General features: G+C 34.3%; 3 protein-coding genes across 3 annotated transcripts; all 3 read left to right on the plus strand.

Annotated features, from left to right (window-relative positions):
• Positions 1-1,095: 1,095 nt before the first annotated feature.
• LOC142171873 (secreted RxLR effector protein 161-like) lies at positions 1,096-1,782 on the plus strand. Its single transcript, XM_075235582.1, has one exon. The coding sequence runs from the start codon at positions 1,096-1,098 to the stop codon at positions 1,780-1,782; it is 687 nt and encodes a 228-aa protein (XP_075091683.1).
• Positions 1,783-8,826: 7,044 nt separating this feature from the next.
• LOC107795106 (uncharacterized) lies at positions 8,827-13,767 on the plus strand. Its single transcript, XM_075234362.1, has 10 exons — positions 8,827-9,037; positions 9,843-10,425; positions 10,845-11,039; positions 11,151-11,329; positions 11,433-11,808; positions 11,903-12,100; positions 12,198-12,376; positions 12,488-12,911; positions 13,017-13,201; positions 13,329-13,767. Exons 1-10 carry the CDS (start codon positions 8,918-8,920, stop codon positions 13,581-13,583), a joined length of 2,694 nt encoding a protein of 897 aa, XP_075090463.1. The 5' UTR covers positions 8,827-8,917; the 3' UTR covers positions 13,584-13,767.
• Positions 13,768-18,031: 4,264 nt separating this feature from the next.
• On the plus strand, positions 18,032-22,135 carry LOC107794691 (B3 domain-containing transcription factor VRN1-like). Its single transcript, XM_016617209.2, has 6 exons — positions 18,032-18,228; positions 19,065-19,647; positions 20,601-20,795; positions 20,909-21,087; positions 21,192-21,689; positions 21,807-22,135. Exons 1-6 carry the CDS (start codon positions 18,109-18,111, stop codon positions 22,056-22,058), a joined length of 1,827 nt encoding a protein of 608 aa, XP_016472695.2. The 5' UTR covers positions 18,032-18,108; the 3' UTR covers positions 22,059-22,135.
• Positions 22,136-22,353: the final 218 nt, after the last annotated feature.

A 22,353-nucleotide genomic window follows, 5' to 3' on the forward strand; every position in this document is an offset into this window, starting at 1 on the left:
GAAAAACACCTAGCTCAAAAAGTAAAAAAGCTACGACCTACTACCCTGTAGGATGTTTCTCAATACTTCACTAAATCACTGAGCCAAAAACAGCATTTACAAAACTCTTGTAAACCTAAGGATTACCTCTAACCCTTTGTGGCAACCAGCCTCAAGTTGTTGCGACCATTTTAAGTTAACTCTAACTTGAATAATACACACAAAGTACCTAGTATAAAATCTTCTAGAGAAAGCTGAAAGGTACAACTCAAAAGCCCTACTACAATAAAACTAGAATAAAATAGAGATTTTTGAAATTGGTTCTTCTATCTGATTCATGTAGCTTCAGGTTCGCACACTTGAATCACACAGGAATTGCTTGCAAAATACCTTGCTATTTTGCTCTCAACTCTCATTTAACTTCATCATTTGTGTGTCACATGTAAAAGAGAACAAACTGATATATAGAGAGAGTTAGTAGAATTAGAAATGACTAGAGTTCTAATGCTATATTCTTCCTTGGTGGGAGAGTTCTAGTTATCTTCAACTTCTAACTCCTCTCTTATCTAGGATAGAGTTCTCTTCGATTAAGGAGTCCTGCTCCTTATCAATTATGCAACCTTTTCGTTCAGAAGATTTCAGATATAAGCACTTAAGCTTATCTCCTTTACTTGCATGCCTTGTGCTTAAATCTGTCCGTGTTTATATACACTGTGTATGGGCCTGGTTCATGTATGAGTTTCTTTTGTCAATCATAAAAACTTACTTAGGCCAATACTTAAGATAAGTGAGAGCAAATATATTTTTTTAGTCCTATATGTGGATGATATTTTACTTGCAAGTAGTGATTTGGGGTTGTTGCACGAGACTAAATAGTTTCTTATCCAAAATTTTGAGATGAAAGATATGGATGAAGCCTCTTATGTCATTGGCATAAAGATTCATTGAGATATATATCGGTCCCAACGATTACTTGGATTGTCTCAAAGGGCCTACATTGAAAGAATTCTGGAAAGATTCGGGATGAAGAACTGTTCACCTATAGCATCACCCATAATTAAAGGTGATAAATTCTCGTTGAATCAATGTCCACAAAATGCATTGGAATAGGAGCAAATGAAAGGCATTCCCTATGCTCCTCTTATTGGTAGCCTTATGTATGCACGAGTCTGCACTATACCTGATATTACTTTTGCGGTAGGAATGCTTGGAAGATATCAAAGTAACCCTGGTCTTGACCATTGGAAAGTTGGTAAAAGAGTTTTGCGATATTTGCAAGGAACCAAGGATTTTAAGCTCACATACAAATACTCTGACTCATTGGAGGTGATTGGAAATTCAAACTCTGATTTGGGTGGATGCAAAGACACTGGTAAATCCATTTCAAGATGCATTTTCCTTCTTGATGGAGATGCTATGTCTTGGAGAATTGTCAAGCAGACCATTTTTGCAACATCCACAATGAAAGTTGAATTTATAGCATGCTATAAAGCTACATCACAAGCGTTATGGTTGAAGAAGTTTATTTCTGGCCTTAGGATTATCGATTCCATTTTAAGGCTATTGAGAATCTTCTGTGATAATTCAACTGTAGTGTTCTTTTCTAAGAATAATAAAAGTGACAGCCGAAGCAAGCACATCGACATAAAGTACTTGATGATTAGAGATTATGTGAAGAAGCAAGATGTGAGTTTTGAGCATGTTAGTACTACTTTGATGATTGTTAATCCTATGACTAAAGGTCTGCCGGCTAATATTTTCAAGGATCATGTAACCCATATGGGTCTTAGTAGCTCAATTTAGCCTTGCTTTGTTCTCTAACAGTTTGTCTAGACATTATATTTATTTTGATATAAATAACAGTGCACACTTGGTTTTTCATATATTATTTTGTGATCGCTGGATCAATAAAGTTTGACTCTGAATGACTTATATTAAGTTCATTCATAAAGTTGTTGACACTTTGTTAGAACATATTATACATTGTAATAAATGGAATGAATTGTTTGTTTAAGAGCATGACCGCCATGATTCATGTAATGATATGTTCTAGTTAAAGTGGTTGTTGCATAACTTTTAGTTGAGTGATAATTTCTTATACAAAATTATTTGATGGACTTTTATGAAAAAGGAGCATTATTATAAGTTTAGAATGTTAGAAATTTACCGTCTTTCTAGAGACTTCTAGTGTGGCCTATATATAAGGTAATAAATTATTTACCTTGTTTCCCAAAGGAAATAATATATCAGATAATATTATGTAGTTATGCATATATGATACTTTCTTTTATGGAAAGAAATTACAATTTATGGAGAAGTTCTTAGGGCTAAAATATTTGCCTAAGAGTCCCTAACTTACCTATAAATATGCTTGTGACTCCATCAGTCAGGCATCTTACGATAGGCATAAGCTAGAAGGCTCCCTATGATTTCTACTAAAGGTTTAAAAGGCGATTCCCTACAACGCTTGAACAATAATGGCTGAAGGTACGTTTCTTGATTAATTTCCGCTGAGTCAGCTTTGTGTTTGTATTCGAATTTAACATCTTGTATATACGTGTGCAAATCAAGTAGAACAAGAAAAGTAAATACAATTGTTGTTAAAACAACGGAGCAGCTGATTTTCCTCTTTGATTTCTACTTTTTCCTCTTGCAAAACCAGAAAAGATGGTAGTGGATGACAAGCATCCAGCATTTTGCAAGATTTTAAGTAGAGAAGGTTATATCATATATGAATAAAATGGTCATTTTCAATTTCTCTTTATTCTTTGTCTTTTCTTTTTATTCTTTTGTAAGTCTAAAAATTCTCTTCCAACTGATTTGTTAGATACTAATACCATATGCTTTCATCAAACAAGAAGATGTTGGCCAAGACCTGCTTACTGAAAATGGATGTAGATGGGAAGTTATGGAAAGTAAAGATAGTGAGGGAAAAGTTCAAATACTTCATATGCGAAGGAGAATGACCAAATTAAGTTTGTAGTGCATCACAAACCGGAGATGGGGGATATTTTGCTCTTTTTTCTCATTGACAAATATACATTCCATGTCCTGCCCTACACTCAAAAATGTTAATAATCTTCGTGAGAGGCAATTTTCTGTCACGACCCAATTTCCCTCCTTAGGATGTCATAATGGCACCTAGTCTCTAAGACTAGGTAAGCTTAACACATACTGATTTAATAACATAATTGAATTATTTAATCATTTATCATAAACCATTAACTGACATACATAGCCACAAGCGGCCAATAGTTATATATTTCCCAAAACCGGTAGTACAGATTTATAAGCACTACTAAAACACACTAGAATTTCTAAACACAATACTGTTTTAAATTACAATTTAATAGTAGCATAATGAAGTAAGATGGTGATTCTGAGGCCTGCGAACGTCTAGCAGGTATACCTTGAAGTCTCCTGCCGCGCAAACGCAACTCTCAACAATACAATCAGAATACCTGGATCTTCACAATAATGTGTAGAAACGTTGCATGAGTACACCACAACGGTACCTAGTAAGTATCAAGCCTAACCTCGGTAGAGTAGTGACGAGATCAGGTCAAGACACCTACTAGACATAGAAACTTGTTCAAAATATATATAAGCTAATAATAGAAAGAACATCAATGTAAGACCAACGGCGAAAAAATTATTGATTTACAACCAACAATGAAGTAATAGAAACATATATGGCAGCAAGTAGTAAATGAGTAATAAAGAAACAACATAATCATAACACCGATGAGATGTAAATGAACTCAAATAAAGAAAAAAATGGAAGACAACTCAAATAATCAAACCGCTCCCAACGCATGGACTTACAACAAGAATTACCCCGATACACCTCACCTCATAAACCACAAGTCATGAACCACAATTTCCAATCTTACACATATGGCACCTCGTGCCCACAATAACAATCACCTTCGCACAGCAAAGCCCATGTGATATCATATACTTTTCAAACGCGATAAATATTAATTTAGATGAACGAAATATATATTTAGACATCATAATAACAATCTTGAATAAGGTAAGGTGTCAAATGAAATAATGAGTATATTTTAGAAATCAAGTAAAGTAAAACAATATTCAATTTATACGAAATAGAGTATAAGATAGATTTAGTTTAGAAATCAATAAAATTGAGTGAAAGTGTCATTTTTAAACAAAACAAAACATAAGTTAAATTAACGAATTAAATATAGAATTTATTAAAGAAAAACATAATAACAGTTTTAAGGTAAACATCTAACGGGGTGATGAGTATAATTCGATAACCCAATTATAGTGAAAGTGAGACAACCATTTAGAATAATAATAAGGTGCCGAGTGAGATAACAAGTTCTATTTTAAGAGGCACATAGAATAAAACATGTTAATAATTCTTTTATTTAAATTATTATATTAGCAACAACTCAACAGAATATGATATAGTGATTCCACGCAATTAAATTCACATTGACAATCAATTCACCAAGTTATAACGGAGGCATAGATTGGCATGTTAAAGCAACACAACAAATCACGTAGAATGCATGACTCACACAAGAAACCACAATCATTACAACACCAAGATAACAACGAATAACCAAACACAATCAAAATGCAGATAAAATGATTGAAGGAAGAACAATGGTCGTTCACTTTAACAAGTTGTCTCAACGTAGAATTTACAATGAAAATCAACCGAGGTACCGCCTTGTATTTACATTTCACAATTAAAATCACAATATTTCCTTATACCGTGCGTGAGCCTTACATTTGAAATAGGTTTTGAAAATAATTTTTTCGAAATAGCTACACGCACTTTAACCCACCTTATGACGCCACGTAGCTTCACGTAGTTTCCCTATAAGCAACACGCACATAAGTCCCACATTTTACCGCCGCATGCACATTAACCCCAAGACTTATACCGCCGCATGTGTGTCAATATCACATCACAATAACAACTCGCACCACAAGTGCCCATATATCATAATTTGTCAACAATCAACAATATCAATATTTTCACAATAATAGCTCATGGTTCCACCACAACGGGTACAAGAATATCAATAACAACAATGAATGTAAAATGTCCAACAAAGAAGATGTTTCAACAATAACAATTTCGCCTCAACATGATAACAGCCTTCACAACCTCAACACCAACAACTCAACAGTGAGATAATGTATAACCACGCTATTAAATAAGAATGACTCACAATAAAAGAGATAACGTATAACAATGACTTCAAGTATTGGAATCAACAGGGAAAGAGATAACATGAACAATAACTTCAAGTAATGATAATCAAGAATGAAGAGGATAACACAAACAATAAATTCAAATAATAATAATTAACAATGAAGAGATAGCATATAACAATAAAAGAGGCATCAAGTTCAACTAAGGCATGAGAACAATTTATCAAGTAGGATGTAGAACAAGTTTTAAACAAGTCAATTAAGGCATGTATGGTTAGACTAACACAAATAAGAGTAGATTAACTAAGAGAATTTGGAACATAATATGGCATTTCAACTAAAGCATGAAAAATAGTCTAAGTAGCCTAAACCGTCCAAATACCACGTACAACGCGTGTACCCACTCGTCACCTTGCGTACACGGCTTTCACATAACACAAATGAATCAATCAATACCAATCCTAATGGATAGTTCCCCCATACAAAGTCTGGCAAGACACTTACCTCAACTAAGCCAACTCAACCCTTCGAAATAACTTTTCCCCTAAAATTCACCTCCACACGGCTCAAATCTAACCAAAAATGACTTAATAACATCAAACAGTGCAAGAGAAACTAATTACAATAAATAAAGCTATACTCTTTACATTTTTCCCAAAAAGTCAATAAAAGTCAACGTCGGGCTTGCCTTGGATTCCGAACCAAGCTTACCCAAGCGAAGCCCGAACCAATACAAGCTCACACGAACAAAATCCGACTCAATCGGAATCTGATGGCTCAACCAATTCGCAAAAATATTGCTCTTGGGTGTTCATAACTCAAGAGTCTAACCCACACTAGTTGAGTCACATATCTCCCGAAATACTGCTCCAAAACTCGTCAAATTCGAGTATGTTGTTCTCATAATATAGGAAAACAAAATCCTAAAAAGAATCGGAAAATAAACGCATCTAACTCATTTTCAATTTTTATAATTTAGGACATAACCCTAGACCTTGATTTAAAGAATTAAATGGGGTTTCAATTAAAATCATGGATTAAAACTTAAACCAAGGGAATGAATCAAAAGGACATACTTAAGTTATGGTTTAGACCTAACCCCATGGAAGAAACTTGAAAAACACCCTTGAATTCTCCCAATCCCAAACTTTCCAGATGAGAAAAACTCCAACAACATTAATAGCAAAAAATACCCCCATATGGTAATATTTATGCTCAAATCGACGTCGAAACCAAAAACAATCACCATACAACCCAACCATATCCAAAATTCATCGGAATTTGTGGACATGTCCAAAGTAATCATACAAACTTATTGGAATAATTAAAACCCGATTCCGAGTTTGTTTATCCAAAAATCAAACCTCGATAAATTCTGCCAACTTAAAGCTTCTAAAACGAGAATCATTCTTCCAAGTCAATCCCGAATTATGCTCAAATCGACGTCGAAACCGAAAACAACCACCATATAAACCAGACTTATCCAAAACTCATCGAATTTTAACCAACTTTGTGGATAAAATCATCATACAAATTTATTGGATTAAAACCCGATTCCGAGTCCGTTTACCCAAAAGTCAAATTTTGGTCAAGTATTCCAATTTAAAACTTCTAAAATGAGAATCAATTTTACAAATCAATCCCGAACCGCTGGAAAATCGAAATCAACCATACACGCAAGTCATAATACATAATATGAAGCTACTCAAAGTCTTAAACCACCGAATGATGCTAAAGCTCAAAACGACTGGTCGGGATCGTTACACTTTCTATTGAGCAACTCAGCAGTACCTCGGAAGAGGAAATAAGACCTTCAAGAAAATCAAAGAAAGTTAAAGAAGATACAGTAGAAATATCAGATTAGGAGGAAGAAAGAATTGACACATCCAGTGATGGGTCCAAAGATGGAAAAGATCCATCCAATTCATATCATGCAAAATACTCCAGAAAGCGTGAGGAGAGGAGAAGTCAGGTTATATCATGATCTCTCTTTATAAATTTGGGGTATTGAAATTATTTTTTTATCTGTATATGCATGAGAGTCGATGCAGACTTAATTTAATTAAACAGACCATAATGAAAATAAATGATTCGTATAGGCCATATAACTAATTAGTGAGAATAGAAGTGATTGTTGTTATACTGTTAAGTTTGTTCCGTATTAAATTTAAAAGTTTATATCTTCCTATTCTAGTTAGATACTTGTATATCAACGTGAATATAACTTATAAGAGTGAGATCCCTTAATCTGCCTTAAAAAACAAGTACAGTATTTATCATTGTACATTGATCAATGTGTTCTAATATACCAAAACAACTAGCTGGCTAGATGCATGAGAATGTGTTGGTAAATACTGAATATCAGTAAGAGAAAGACAGGTGCTGAAGAGGAGGAGGAAGCTGAGAGTGGAAGTGATCAAGAAGATGGTCCAAATTAAAGAAGAGAAGATGGAGTGTGATGATCAACTTCAAAGATAAAGCACCATCCTATAAAATGGTTGTAAAAAAGCCACACATGACTTTTATGGTAAGGTTGAACCATGATCTATTCTCTTTCTTTGATTATTTTCTCGTTCATTAGGTAGATTTTATATTTTTACTTTCCCCCAAAATATAACATGCTTGATGAACATATATTACGTTTATATTATCCCAATGATTTTCGCGAAAAGGACTGGTGTAATTGCCATGAAGAAGATGACATTGGTGAATGAAAAAGGAAAAGAGTGGGGGTAGATACAGTGCATATTGGGTCAAACGTAGGCATAACAAGAGGATGGGATGAATTTCGAACACATAACAAGATAGCCAGTGGTCAGACTTCAAGTTGATTCAGGACCGCCACACTGGACGTGGTGGTGATGTTTTACAGGTTCAAAAGATTCCCAGACCTAAATTCCTTGCAATATATAGGGCTACTACTTTTCTTAAATATAAATGGCATAGTATTCTAGTCTAGTTTTGGAGCTATAGCTTTCTTTTGTACTTTTACACTTGTGATTAATAAATATGATTTAATTAGTAGCTCTGTCTTAATTTATGTGATAGTATTCAGATTTTGAGAGTTAAACGAGGAGTATTTTTTTTTGTATATGTATGCCTTTTAAATACCTTTAAATTATTAATTATTATAATTTATAATATTTTTTACATAATTTCCAAATATATAAGTCTTATTTCGAGAAAATTAAACATTCCATGTTCAAATAAACGTTCAAAATATGTTAGACTTCCGTGATGCTTCAGCTGGGCACATTGAACTTCTCCACGTTTATTTAAGAAAGTTAAATATCTAATAGTATAATAATTAGGGAAAACCAAAAATTTGGTCTTGGTGTAAGAATTGCTGGTTTGAGAGATGAATTAGTACTTGGTAGTTAGTAGTAGTATAACATCCACTTTTAATCCTAATGAGCCCATTAAGTTGCTAAACTACCTCATTTTCAAAAAGGAAAGAATTCCAAGAAATATCATTACTAATTCTACACTAATATCTTCAATTTGATGTTGATTTCTTCTTCATAGAAATGGCGGCAACTTATGAGACGAGCCAAAAGCCACTTATGATTAATTTGTGTGTCTCCTCGATCCGTGGGTTAATCTATCACATCAATGATCATTATATGTTTATTTACCTACCACTATGCACCTTTTAAGCATTAACTAAGAAACAAAGGGAAATAATAACTCTGTTGCTCTACTATCACTTACCATCTTCTTCAATTGGCAAATTACATCAGTCATGGCAGCTAAGCCCCAATTGCAAAGTGGTGAAGGTTCCTCCCATTGGAAATCTTCTACTAACATTACTCAACCAAAGTTCTTCAAGATTATATTTTCCCAACATGAATCTAGCCGTCTAGTAACCACTTTCTTCCTTCTATCAATTTTTTCCTTCGCTTGCTGTTATTTTTAATCTATGTCCTATGTATGTGTGTGTATAGGGGTGTTGAGCTTAAGATTTTGGTATACATGCATCTGCTGTCATTTTCCATACATTGAAAAGTGTATTCCAACGACTCTGAATTTACAAATATTTGTTTTGAATAAAGAGAAACACAATTTAACTTTTGATGGCTAGTAGTTGCAGATCCATTAGAAAAAACTAGAGAGCCAGTCTGCTGACAAAGATACAAAATGAGAAATAAGTTAATATAAAAGTTGGAAAAGAGTATAGTGGAGAAACTAACACAGGTCGTTAACAAATTTAGGCCTATGGTTTTCTATAAGTTACAGGAATTCTTGGTCAATTTTAAGTGTAGACTTCTATGGAAGAGTTAGGTAGCTACATTAAGGGGTTAAGGCTTCACTAATGGAGTAGTATGAATGAGCAAGTTTATGAAGAGATATTGTTAATCTTATTAGAATACATTGTTTTATTTTCACACATTTGTTGCTTAGATCTTCTGATATAGAAGAATGAAATCATATCTTTCTCCTAATCTATAGTAAAACTGAGATGTCGCAATTCACAGGTTAATTACATCCATAAATATCTGCTATCTTTTCTAGTTGGACTAATTAGATTACTGTAGATATTTTTGTTTTAGTAGTTAATTCTGAAAGAACAGAGAATACACTATGCAAGTATATTGCAGAATTTAAACAGTATATTTTACTGTGATTGGAGATGTATGAAACTGAGTTTAGATCTCCTTTGCACGCAGAGGATTCCGGAAGACTTTGCGAGCAGATATTGCAAGAACATGCTAAACCCTGTGTATCTTGAGGTTCCAAGTGGAGAAGTATGGGAGGTTGAAGTGGTTCATTCTCAAGGCCGAATTTGTCTAGGCATTGGATGGCAAGATTTCAGTGACTTCTATTCAATTAGCCGCGGGCACTTTTTGATGTTTGGATACAATGCTCGTTCCCATTTTAATGTCAGTATATTTGATTTGAGTGCATCAGAAATTGAATATCCATACAGTTCTGCACATGGTATACACACTCCCATTCTCCATTGCCATGAAACACGCCATGCACCAAAAAGAGACCAGTCCGAGTCGGATGATTCTGTAGAGATCCTGGAGGGTATCCCCAGAAGCCAGAAAGCGAAAGCAATAATTCCTGATACGGTTGAGCACTCTGTTGAAAACCTAGGCCATTGTCCGTTAGGACAGTCCAGCAAAAGAAAAAGACAAGAAGGGGATGTGGAGCATGATGTTTCAAATGACGTGCATGTCAAAAGAATGAAGGTTGAGAAGTTGCAAGAGGATGTAGCTTCACCTTCTTTCACAAGAGAGGGCCAAAGTGAGTATTTGATCTTCTCTTTTTGACTATGAACTGAAGTGATGTCTATATTTTTGAAGTGATTAATGACACTAAGCTCGTCATAAATGTTACCATATTTCCAGCAGCTGGGGAGCACACCAGTGTATAAAACAGATGGCCGAGAAGTGCCAGAGATTTCTGATAGTAAAACTAAGATTTTCGAAACTGATAATTCTGTTCCATGTACTCAGCCCAAAGTAGTTCAAACCAAGAAATTAAAATAGCGGAGAGAAGTTTCATATGGTTTCAACTAAAAATTAAAGGTGATAAAGTTGAAATCTCTCTATAGGATATTCTAGAGTATACAAAAAGATCTTAAGCTGACTTTTTAGTGTCCATTGTGCCAGTTAATATTCTTGATGGTTTCAATAAAGTTATATCGACTTGAATTTCATCAGAACATGGGGAGGGCACTGTGATTGAGCATTCTGTTGAGATTTTGGACCATCGTCCATCGGGACATGGCAGCAAAAGAAAAGGACTAGAAGGGGACGCAGAGGATGATGTTTCAACTGACATTCACACCAGAAGTATCAAGGTGGAAAAGTCACGAGAGGATGTGGCTTCGCCTTCTTTCACAAGAAAGACTAAAGGTACGAAACTTTTTATTCTAGCTTACTGGCTATGAGCGGACTTGATAACTGATCATCTACTTAACTTGACAATTTAGTAGTAATACTTTGATTTTGAATTTCTGTTTGAAGAAAGCGGAGAAAGGTGCAAGATGCACAAGCAACAATCCAAGAGTGTTCATAATCAGAACAAGACAGTAATGGACAAAGAGAGGGCTATAGCCTATCAAAGAGCAATAGCTTTTAAATCTAAGAATCCATTCATTATAGCTTTTATGCAACCATCGTATGTCTTGAAACCGTACATTCTGGTAAGCTATAAACTCTGTATATTTTCCAATACTCTGATCCTTATTCAACCCATATGGATGGCATAACGTTAAAATCAATTTACGGATCCATCTCCTTTGGCAGTCTATATCGTTGAAATTTGCTAGGAAGTATTTTCTTGAGAGCTACGGCAACTTAGTGCTTCGTGTTCCAGGCGGGGGATCTTGGTCTGTCACACGTACTATCGGAACAACAAATGCTAAAATTTATTGGAAGGAATTCGTGCTGGACAATAAGTTAAAATTTGGAGATGTTTGTGTATTTGAAGTGATTGAAGGCAGTAAACTCTTGATGGATGTTACTATATTTCCAGCAGCTGGGAGAAGACCAATGCATAAGATAGCTCGCAAAGAGCCAGGGTTTTGTGATAGTAAAAACAAGATTATCAATACTGATAATTTTGTTCCATGTTCGCAATCCAAAATTGTTCAGACCAAGAAATTAAAGCAGCAAAGAGGAGGTTCATATGGTTCCGGTTCAAATATTAGTATTCCATTTTATAGTCAGTTTTCTTGATCATTTCGATGAGGTTATATTGGCTTGAAACTTTTCAGAAGAACATGGGGAAGGCACTGAGATTGAGCATTCTGTTGAGATTTTGGACCATCGTCCATTAGGACAAGGCAGCAAAAGAAAAAGACCAGAAGGGGAGACAAAGGATGATGTTTCAATTGACATTCACACCAAAAGTATCAAGGTCGAAAACACACAAGAGGATGTAGCTTCACCTTCTTTCACAAGAAATACCAAAAGTAAGAAAGTGTTTACTCTGGCTTTACTAACAGAATTGATCATCTGCTTACATGACAATTTAGTAGTAACACATTGATTTCAAACTTCTGTTTGAAGGAAGCGAAGAAAGTTGCAGGATGCACAAGCAACAATCCAAGATGGTTTATGCTAAGAACAAGACAGTATTGGACAAAGAGAGGTCTATAGCATATCAAAGAGCAAAAGCTTTCAAATCTGAGAATCCATTTGTTATATATTTTTTGCAACCATCATACGTATCGAAACCATACAATCTAGTAAGCTATAAGCTATAAACTTTATACACTTTCCCTATACTTTAATCTGTATTCAATCCATATAGGTGCATGCCATTATACTCATTTTACTGTGTCCATCCCTTTTGGCAGCGCATATCGTTCTTATTTTCTAGGAAATATTTCCCGGAGGAATGTGGAAATTTAGTGCTTCGTGTTCCTGGAAGAGGGTCTTGGCCTGTCAAATACGCCCTGGGAATATCAAAAACACAAATTTGTTTCTCTTGGAAGGCATTCGTACTGGACAATAAATTAAAATTTGGAGATGTTTGTGTATTTGAATTGATTAAGGGCGGCTCTAAGCCCATTCTAGATGTCACTATATTTCGTGCAGCTGAGAGCAAACCAATGCATAAAATAGATGCAAAATTGGCAGGGGTTTCTGATAGTAAAAAGAAGACTATCAAAACTGAGAATTCAGTTCCATGTTCTCAACCCAAAATAGTTCACAGCAGGAAACTGAATTTTGAAAAGAAGCAGAGAGGAGATTCAGATTGTTTCACTTCAAAAATTAAAGGTGATTGAATGAGGCTCGCTATAAAGTATTCTGATGTATACAAAAAATCACTAAAGGTACTTTCTTGATCGTTCAATGTGGTCGTGTTGGCTTGATTTTATGCAGAAGAATTCAGTGAAGACACTGGGAAGCATGTGCAACAATCTAAGTCTTCTTGTAAGGGCAGTGCGGTGGCCAAAGAGATGGTCTTAGCATATCAAAGAGCAAAAGCCTTTACATCTGAAAATCCATTCTTCATCTATTTCATGCAACCATCATATGTGTCTTCTGCCAGCGGCACGATGCGATTGGTAAGATAGCTATTCTTGAATATCTCGTGAAGTTCAATATCTTAGTGACTATAGCTAATCCCTGATTATAAGAATCATTATTAATTATCTTTTGTTATGTACAATAATGCACCTTTCAAATTGACAGTCCATAACGCTGACGATAGCTAGGAGATTTTTTTCCACTAAACGTAGTGATGTGGTACTTCAAGTTTCAAGCAAGAGATCATGGGCAGTAAAATGCATTCTTGGAACAGTAAACGCTAAGTTGACCTCTGGTTGGAAGGAGTTTGTGCTTGACAATAACCTAAAAGTAGGTGATGTTTGTGTCTTCGAAAGGGTTATAAGTACATCCGAACTTTTGTTCAATGTCACTATATTTACTTCTGCGGAAGGTATGTAAGATGGTTTCACTTGTTTAGTACTTTAAACTCCTATGCATATTTTGTTTAACTAGTCTATTTTAGTTGCTTCGAACTTTTTGAAAGGGATGGAAAAAAATGTATATTATTCTCCCTAAGCAGAACCTTTTGGTGTATTTGATTGTAGAGTTGAGCTTGTTCGACTCCATGTTGTATATAATGCAAGTATATATATTATGCTAGTAAATTTTATTCACGATCAAACAAACTTAAATCTCATGGAACCAAAAAACTTAAAAGTCAAGTTTTTCAAGCTAGTGATGGACAGTCACATAGCAACACTTTCACAGTTAAACATACATGATCGACAGGTACCTTTCTTAAGGAAGTCAAGGTTTTAGAAATGGATCGGCTTTTCAAGAACTAGTGAAAGTTTGGAAAATTGAAAAAGAATTTCAACACTTATTTTAAACAAGCACCACATTGAATCTAGGTTTGTCATCTTGGAATAAACTGTCCCGAGGAATGCTTTATCAAGATAGTACGACAACTTCTCAAAAAATGAAAAGAAAAAATGTTTCTAGCAATAGTAAGGATCGGTGTTAACTGTTAAGAATGCCACGTGCATAAACGATAAGTCAACTGAGAAAACGATTAATAAACAAAATACCACTTTTCAATGATGTTGGTGGCCTAAAGCAAATTTTATTAAGAGGTCTAAAGCAAAATTAATTTTTATTTATTTGAAATTTTAATTTTTTAACTTTTTGACATGAGATCTTTTTCTTGGTTTTAATTACCATTAACTCAATTAGTTCGGAGAATTGTTTATTTTAAGAACACTCAATACTTATTTTATTTAGTTTTTTTTTTATTAATAGAAATTTATTAAGAGTACCTTTTTGAAATTGTATTAAGTTTTAATCATTCTCTTTTTTGAGTTTTCAGTAATTTGATTTAAACTGATTTTCTTGTTAATCTATTTAAATTCTAATTTTAAAAAATAATAAAAATTTAGAACAGTTAAAACTTGATTTTGAAAGTTGATAACTTATTGATTGATATCAAAATAAATTAATCCATGAAAGAGTTTCACTACTTCAACTTACTTAGATGCTTGAAAACATGAGAAAGTATGAAAATTCATGTGCAATTCAAATGATTCAATGCATATTTTGACAAAATATTTAGATGCATAGGAAGCAGAAAAAAACATATGTACAAATATGAATTTGGAAGACATGACCTATAATAGAAAATGTGGCTTGCCAACAGATTATACAATTCTTTACACGTAAAGATTCATTATGCCCATGTCTCCTCCTTTAAGTTGGCCTATTTCATAATTACTTCTTTCTCTTTACAAATTTTGTTTTCATTACAAGATTTAATATTTTTACAAAAATATTTAAGACATAAAAATAATTACTAGTAATATTTGTGTGAGCGTGGGGGGGTTTGGTTTGGGGTGGGGGGGGGGGAGGGGGAATTGCTTAAATAGTTAAAGAAAGGGCCTCACTTGCTTGGCCCTTGAGCCGGCCAGGTGAATATAATGGGAAGTGCACGATGCAAAGACATTGCAGAATAAAGAATTACACGGTTTGAAGTATGTAACAGTTTTAATTTTGGTCCTAAGGGTATGAAACCCCGAATTTTGTGTTATGTGATTAGTTTTGAGGTGACGCACATGATAGGTGATGGGCGTGTGGACGTGCACCGTAGGAAGTGTGACTTGGTCAAATTCCATGAAACTGTGTAGTTGAATTATCTGTTGATATCCGTACATTCTCTACGTGTTAAAGAAAATTGAGCTAAGATTCGTATTAAAAATCATGTTAAGACATATGATGTTATTATTGGTACCCACTTGGGTCATTTTTGTGGTTGCATTATATGCTCAAATTGTAATTTCACACTCAGTCATGTTCATTCATTTCATATCATATCTCAATCATCGTTGCTATTTATTGATACATCATATTACCATTTTTGGGCTGATTTCATGACATCATGAGTCGGAGAGACTGAAGAGGTTGATGACTGAGTGAGGCCGATGACCTAATTGTGAGGATATTTATGGGATCGAGTTGTGCGCCACATCACGTTTCATTGTTATATGCCATGATTGGCTTGATATAGTGCTTGGACTAAAGGAGCCCCTCCGGAATCAGTACACACCCCCAGTGAGCGTAGGTACCTACTGAGTGCGAATGCCGAGTGATGAGTGACTAGGAGGAAAGAGTGTCTGTGAGGTTGGAGTGAATGTGAGGACTGAGTGACTATTACTTTGAGAGGATGCATTGATTTCATTATTTACTGCATTTCAGCTATCATATATCAATATTTTGGAAATTTCGAAAAAATATTATTTTATCGTCAAATTTGATATGAAATTTTAGTGAAATTTTAAATGTTGAACTTGAGAGCATGCCTACTCTTTTATATTGGAAAGTATTGTATTTGGACTTAGCTGAGAAGCTCGTCACTACTTTCAGTTCTTTATTTATTATTGTTACTTACTGAGTTGGTTGTACTCATACTACACCCTGCACTTTGTGTGCAGATCCAGGTGATCCCGGATACAGTAAGTGTCGATTCTTTCACACACTCGATTTTTCAGAGATTCAGAGGTAGCTGCCATGTTTCGCAGACCTTGTCTTTCCTTCCCTATCCTTTTGTTTATTGTATTTGGTCTCGGATTATTATAGACCGAGTTTTCCAGACTTGTAATGTATAGATGCTCATGTACTCAGTGACACCGAATTATGGGAGTGTGTTTATTTCTAATATTTGTGGGATTTACTCTTAAACTTAATTATTATATTTTCAGTATTTAAAAGAAATTATGGGTTATTTATGTTGTCGGCTTGCCTAGTATCGAGATAAGCGCCATCATGACGGGTGAGATTTTGGGTTGTGACAATATGTCAAAAAAGTTAGGGCAAATATAACACTTTTGAAGAGTACAAGGACAAATATGATCCGAAAGTATAACGATAAGGATAAATATATCAAAAAAATATAACGAAGGATAAATATAACCATTTTAAAAAAGAGCACAGGGGCAAATATGACCCTTAACCGCATTGTTTTTCTTATTTTCGTTGTCTAATATATCATTAATTACTTCTTTAATACTACCTCTTAATTAGTCTCCCACTCTTCCTCCTCTTTGATTTTCTTAATTAGCTTCCATAACCTATCAAATTCCTACGTCAAGTTATTATCCACAGTACTTCAACATTTGCAAGTAGCAAAAGATGTGTATGCAAGGAACAAAGATCAAATAACAAAAGTGGAGAATTAAAAAATCGATAACATTCTAGATGAGTTGCAAAGTGTTTTTAATGTATGTGAAACCCAAAACATGAAATTGAGTCTTAAAACGTCTGTATTGTTTACTTATGGGTGTGTTGTACTTCTTTTGCTCTTTTATTTAGTGTTTTAAATTTTCTCTAAATGATTAGGTGGAACATTGAGATGTTTGCAGTTATAGTCATATCATGAATATTCACTTTTTCTAATGATAATCTTGGACTAGACGTAATATTTGGTTTTGGTATGTTCATCATGACTAACATTTATAAAAGTAGTATTAACAAATAGCTTTCACAGTTATTGTAAAATATTGATTGTTAAGACTGAATTGCTCACAAACTGTAAGTCTGTTCATGTCATCATTGCTTGTGTGGAAAATAATTATTTAAAATTTCAAAATATAAATATCATGGGATAGGAAAACGTTTATTCAATTTAACTTAACTCCTAAATAACATTTCCAAACTAATTGTTTTGCTCACAAACTACAGACTGATTTTTTTTTTTGTGTAAAAACTGAAAAAACTTATTTATTTAGAATTACATCTTGATGTTTACTATTCTTTTATGAAGGTTTGATTTTCTTTCTTTTTTTATACTAATCTTTCAATTTATATTGTTTGTATTTATTGATGTGGGATACACGTACAACATATGTGTCCAGAAGTAATTTTCTAAAGTAATATTTTTGTAAAAACTGGAAAAAAATAATTTAGTTAAAAATATTTCAGTTTTTTCCAGTTTTAATTATTTTAGAAAATTGCTTTTCAGTTTTATTTTTCAGTTTTTACAAAAATATTGTTTTAGAAATTATTTTTCAGTTTTTTTTAAAGCAATGTTTTTGTAAAAATTGGAAAAAAAATATTTTCGTTTTTTCAGATTTTAGTAAAAAAAAATAGTTTTTTTTATAAAAAAATATATTATTTTTCGGGTATGGGTAATGAGTCTTTTTAATTAATTAGGAGATATTTAGAATTGACCAATATGACGATGACATATGCCCCTCCGTTTAAATAAGGGATATATTTGAACCCAAAGTATGACTGCAAGGGTATAAATAACTCAATAGTATAATGAAGGGTATTTTTAGATCATTTTTGAAAATATAGGGGTATATTTGATCCTTTGCCCATGTTTATTTACCTACCACTATGCACCTATTAAGCATTAATTAAGAAACAAAGGGAACTAACTCTGTTGCTCTACTATCACTTTACCATTTTCTTCAGTTGGCAATTTAGATCAGTCATGGCAGCTAAGCCGCACCTACAAAGTGGTGAAGGCTCTTCCCATTGGAAATCTTCTACTAACATTACTCAACCAAAGTTCTTCAAGATTATATTTTCCCAACAGGAATCCAGCCGTCTAGTAACCACTTTCTTCCTTCTATTAATATTTTCCTTATTTTGCTGCTATTTTTAATCTATGTCCTCTCTCTCTCTCTCTCTCTCTGTGTGTGTGTGTGTGTGTAGGGGTGTTGAGCTTACGATTTTGGTGTACATCCATCTGCTATTATTTTCCATAAATAGGAAGTGTTTTCTTTTTTTAACGCACTAAAAAAGTAAATAGCATTAGAGAAAATGAAACAGAGTCAGTACTTTTTAAATAGCTAGTAGTTGCAGATCCATTAGAAAAAACTTGAGGGCCAGTCTGCTGACAAAGATACAAAATGAGAAATAAGTTAATATAAAAGTTTGGAAAAGAGTATAGTGGAGAAACTAACACAGGTCGTTAACAAATTTAGGCCTATGGTTTTCTATAAGTTATAGGAATTCACAGTCAATTTTTAAGAATAGACTTCTATGGAAGAGTCAGGTAGCTACATTAAGGGGTTAAGGCTTCACTAATAGTATGAATGAGCAACTTTATGAAGATATATTGTTATTATTAGAATACATTGTTTTATTTTCACACATCTGTTGCTTAGATCTTCTGATATAGAAGAATGAAATCATATCTTTCTCCTAATCTATAGTAAAACTGAGATATTGCAATTCACAGGTTAATTACATCCAGAAATATCTGCTATCTTTTCTAGTTGGCATAATTAGATTATTGTAGATATTTTTTGTTTTAGTAGTTAATTCTGAAAGAACAGAGAATACACTATGCAGGTATATTGCAGGATTTTCTCATAAAAAAAAAGTATATTTTACTGTGATTCGAGAAGTATGAAACTGAGTTTAGATCTCCTTTGCACGCAGAGGATTCCGGAAGACTTTGCGAGCAGATATTGCAAGAACATGCTAAACCCTGTGTATCTTGAGGTTCCCAGTGGAGAAGTATGGGAGGTTGAAGTGGTTCATTCTCAAGGCCGAATTTGTCTAGGCATTGGATGGCAAGATTTCAGTGACTTCTATTCAATTAGCCGCGGGCACTTTTTGATGTTTGGATACAATGCTCGTTCCCATTTTAATGTCAGTATATTTGATTTGAGTGCATCAGAAATTGAATATCCATACAGTTCTGCACATGGTATACATACTCACATTCTCCATTGCCATGAAACACGCCATGCACCAAAAAGAGACCAGTCCGAGTCAGATGATTCTGTAGAGATCCTGGAGGGTATTCCCAGAAGCCAGAAAGCAAAAGCAAAAATTCCTGATACGGTTGAGCATTCTGTTGAAAACTTAGGCCAATGTCCGCTAGGACAGTCCAGCAAAAGAAAAAGACAAAAAGGGGATGCAGAGCATGATGCTTCAGTTGACATGCATGTCAAAAGAATGAAGGTTGAGAAGTTGCAAGAGGATGTAGCTTCACCTTCTTTCATAAGAGAGGGCCAAAGTGAGTATTTTATCTGCTCTTTTTGGCTATGAACTGAACTGAAAAATGATAATTTAATAAAGTCTAAGTTCCATGCACTGACGGCGTAAAATATATTTACACAATCCAGTCACTTATTAGGTAACTCCCGGTAATCTTTATAATAAGCATCAATTAGTAACTCGATGAATGGTAACTGGTTACTGTCACAGGTTAAACTACATTGATGGTGTATATAATCTTTACACAAGTCAGTTGTATATAAATTAACTCCATTTAGTATTGACACAGTGATCTTAATTTAATGTTTGAACAAGATAGTAATAGACAAAGAGTGGGACATAGCATATCAAAGAGCAAGAACTTTTAAATTCAAGATTTCACTTATTGTATCTTTTATGCAAACCTTCATACGTCTACTCTCCTTTCACACTAGTAAGCTACAAGCTAAAAATCAATGTACTGATCCATCTCCTTTGGCAATCCATACCGTTGAAATTTGCTAGGAAGTATTTCCTCAAGAAATATGGTGATTTAGTTCTTCATGTTCCCGGCAGGGGAGGCATTCGTGCTGGACAATAAGTTAAAAATTTGGTGATGTTTATAGTTTTAAAGTGATTAAGGGCGCTAAGCTCTTCATAGATGTTACCATATTTCCAGTAGCTGAGAGCACACCAGTGTATAAAACAGATGGCCAAGAAGCGCCAGAGGTTTCGGATAGTAAAGACAAGATTTTCAAACTGATAATTCTGTTCCATGTACTCAGACCAAAGTAGCTCATACCAAGTAATTAAAACAGCTGAAAGAAGTTTCATATGGTTTCTACTAAAAAATTAAAGGTGATAAAGTTGAAGTCTCTCTTTAAGATATTCTGGAGTATACCAAACGATCATAAGCTGACATTTTAGTGTTTAATTTTCTAGTTAGTTTTCTTGATGGTTTCGATAAAGTTATATCGACTTGAATTTCTTTAGATCACGGGGAAGGCACTGAGATTGAGCATTCTCTTGAGATATTGGACCATTGTTCATCGGGACATGGCAGCAAAAGAAAAGGACTAGAAGGGGACGCAGAGGATGATGCTTCAACTGACATTCACACCAGAAGTATCAAGGTGGAAAAGTCACGAGAGAATGTGGCTTCGCCTTCTTTCACAAGAAAGACTAAAAGTAAGAAACTTTTTATTCTAGCTTACTGGCTATGAGCGGACTTGATAACTGATGATCACCTACGTGCATGACAATTTAGTAGTAATACTTTGATTTTGAATTTCTGTTTGAAGAAAGCGGAGAAAGTTGTTGGATGCACAAGCAACAATCCAAGATGGTCTCAGCTAAGAACAAGACAGTATTGGAGAAAAAAAGGTCTATAGCATATCAAAGAGCAAGAGCTTTTAAATCTGAGAATCCATTTGTTATATATTTTATGCAACCATCATATGTCTCGAAACCATACAATCTAGTAAGCTATAAACTTTTTAGACTTCCCCTATACTTTAATCTGTATTCAATCCATATGGGTGCATGCCATTATACTTATTTTACTCTGTCCATCTCTTTTGGCAGCACATATCGTTCTTATTTGCAAGGAAATATTTCCCGGAGGAATGTGGCAATTTAGTGCTTCGCGTTCCTAGCAGAGGATCTTGGACTGTCAAATACGTCGTTGGAAGATCAAAAGCAGAAATTCGTTTCTGTTGGAAGGCCTTCGTGCTGGACAATAAGTTAAAATTTGGTGACGTTTGTGTATTTGAATTGATTAAGGGAACTAAGCCCATTTTAGATGCCACTATATTTCCTGCAGCGGAGAGCAAAGCAACGCATAAGATAGATGGAAAATTGCCAGAAGTTTCTGATTGTAAAAACAAGATTATGAAAACTGAGAATTCAGAAGACGCTGGGAAGCATGTGCAACAATCTAAGTCTTCTTGTAAGGGCAGAGTGGTGGCCAAAGAAATGGTTATAGCGTATCAAAGAGCCAAAGCCTTTAAATCTGAAAATCCATTCTTCGTATGTTTCATGCAACCATCATATGTGTCTTCTGCCTGCGGCCCGATGCGATTGGTAAGATAGCTATTCTTGAATATCTCGTGAAGTTCAATATCTTAGTGACCTAAAGCTAATCCCTGATTAATGATGAATCTTTTGTTCTGTATAATAATGCATCCTTCAAATTGACAGTCCATAACACTGTCAAGAGCTAGGAAATTTTTTGCCACTAGACATAGTGATGTAGTACTTCAAGTTTCAAGCAAGAAATCCTGGGCTGTGAAATGCATTCTTGGACCAGCTAACGCTAAGTTGACCTCCGGTTGGAAGGATTTTGTGCTGGACAATAACCTAAAAGTAGGTGATGTTTGTGTGTTCGAAAGGGTTAGTAGATCCAAACTTTTGTTCAATGTCATTATATATACTTCTGCTGAAGGTATTTAAGATGGTTTCACTTCTTTAGTACTTTAAACTCCTATGTATATTTTGGAAGGGAAGGAAACAATGAACACTATTCTCCCTAGGAACAACTTTAGGATTTCTGATTTTGTGATCTTAACTTCTTTTAAATAGTTTACCAGTATGAGGTTCGATATTAATGAGTAATTTTAGAGAAACATATTAATAGGCGATGTTGGATATTATCCAGTTCTATCTGGTTGTGTGTAGCGTTATGCTAGTGAATTTTATTCGTGATCAAACGCGGGTGGATTTATATGGGAGGATATGGATCCAAACA

The sequence above is a fragment of the Nicotiana tabacum genome, chromosome 17 (genome assembly GCF_000715075.1).
Source record: "Nicotiana tabacum cultivar K326 chromosome 17, ASM71507v2, whole genome shotgun sequence".
NCBI classification, from domain to species: domain Eukaryota; kingdom Viridiplantae; phylum Streptophyta; class Magnoliopsida; order Solanales; family Solanaceae; genus Nicotiana; species Nicotiana tabacum.

What these genes read in the sequence shown, in the direction of transcription:
- LOC107794691 (XM_016617209.2), top strand. Translation starts at nt 18,109, where the DNA reads ATGGCAGCTAAGCCGCACCTACAAAGTGGTGAAGGCTCTTCCCATTGG. An exon ending in TTTCATAAGAGAGGGCCAAA is followed by an intron (nt 19,648 to 20,600) that starts GTGAGTATTTTA and finishes GAATTTCTTTAG; the next exon opens with ATCACGGGGAAGGCACTGAG. An exon ending in TTTCACAAGAAAGACTAAAA is followed by an intron (nt 20,796 to 20,908) that starts GTAAGAAACTTT and finishes TTCTGTTTGAAG; the next exon opens with AAAGCGGAGAAAGTTGTTGG.
- LOC142171873 (XM_075235582.1), top strand. Translation starts at nt 1,096, where the DNA reads ATGAAAGGCATTCCCTATGCTCCTCTTATTGGTAGCCTTATGTATGCA.
- LOC107795106 (XM_075234362.1), top strand. Translation starts at nt 8,918, where the DNA reads ATGGCAGCTAAGCCCCAATTGCAAAGTGGTGAAGGTTCCTCCCATTGG. An exon ending in TTTCACAAGAAATACCAAAA is followed by an intron (nt 12,101 to 12,197) that starts GTAAGAAAGTGT and finishes TTCTGTTTGAAG; the next exon opens with GAAGCGAAGAAAGTTGCAGG. An exon ending in CCAGCGGCACGATGCGATTG is followed by an intron (nt 13,202 to 13,328) that starts GTAAGATAGCTA and finishes TCAAATTGACAG; the next exon opens with TCCATAACGCTGACGATAGC.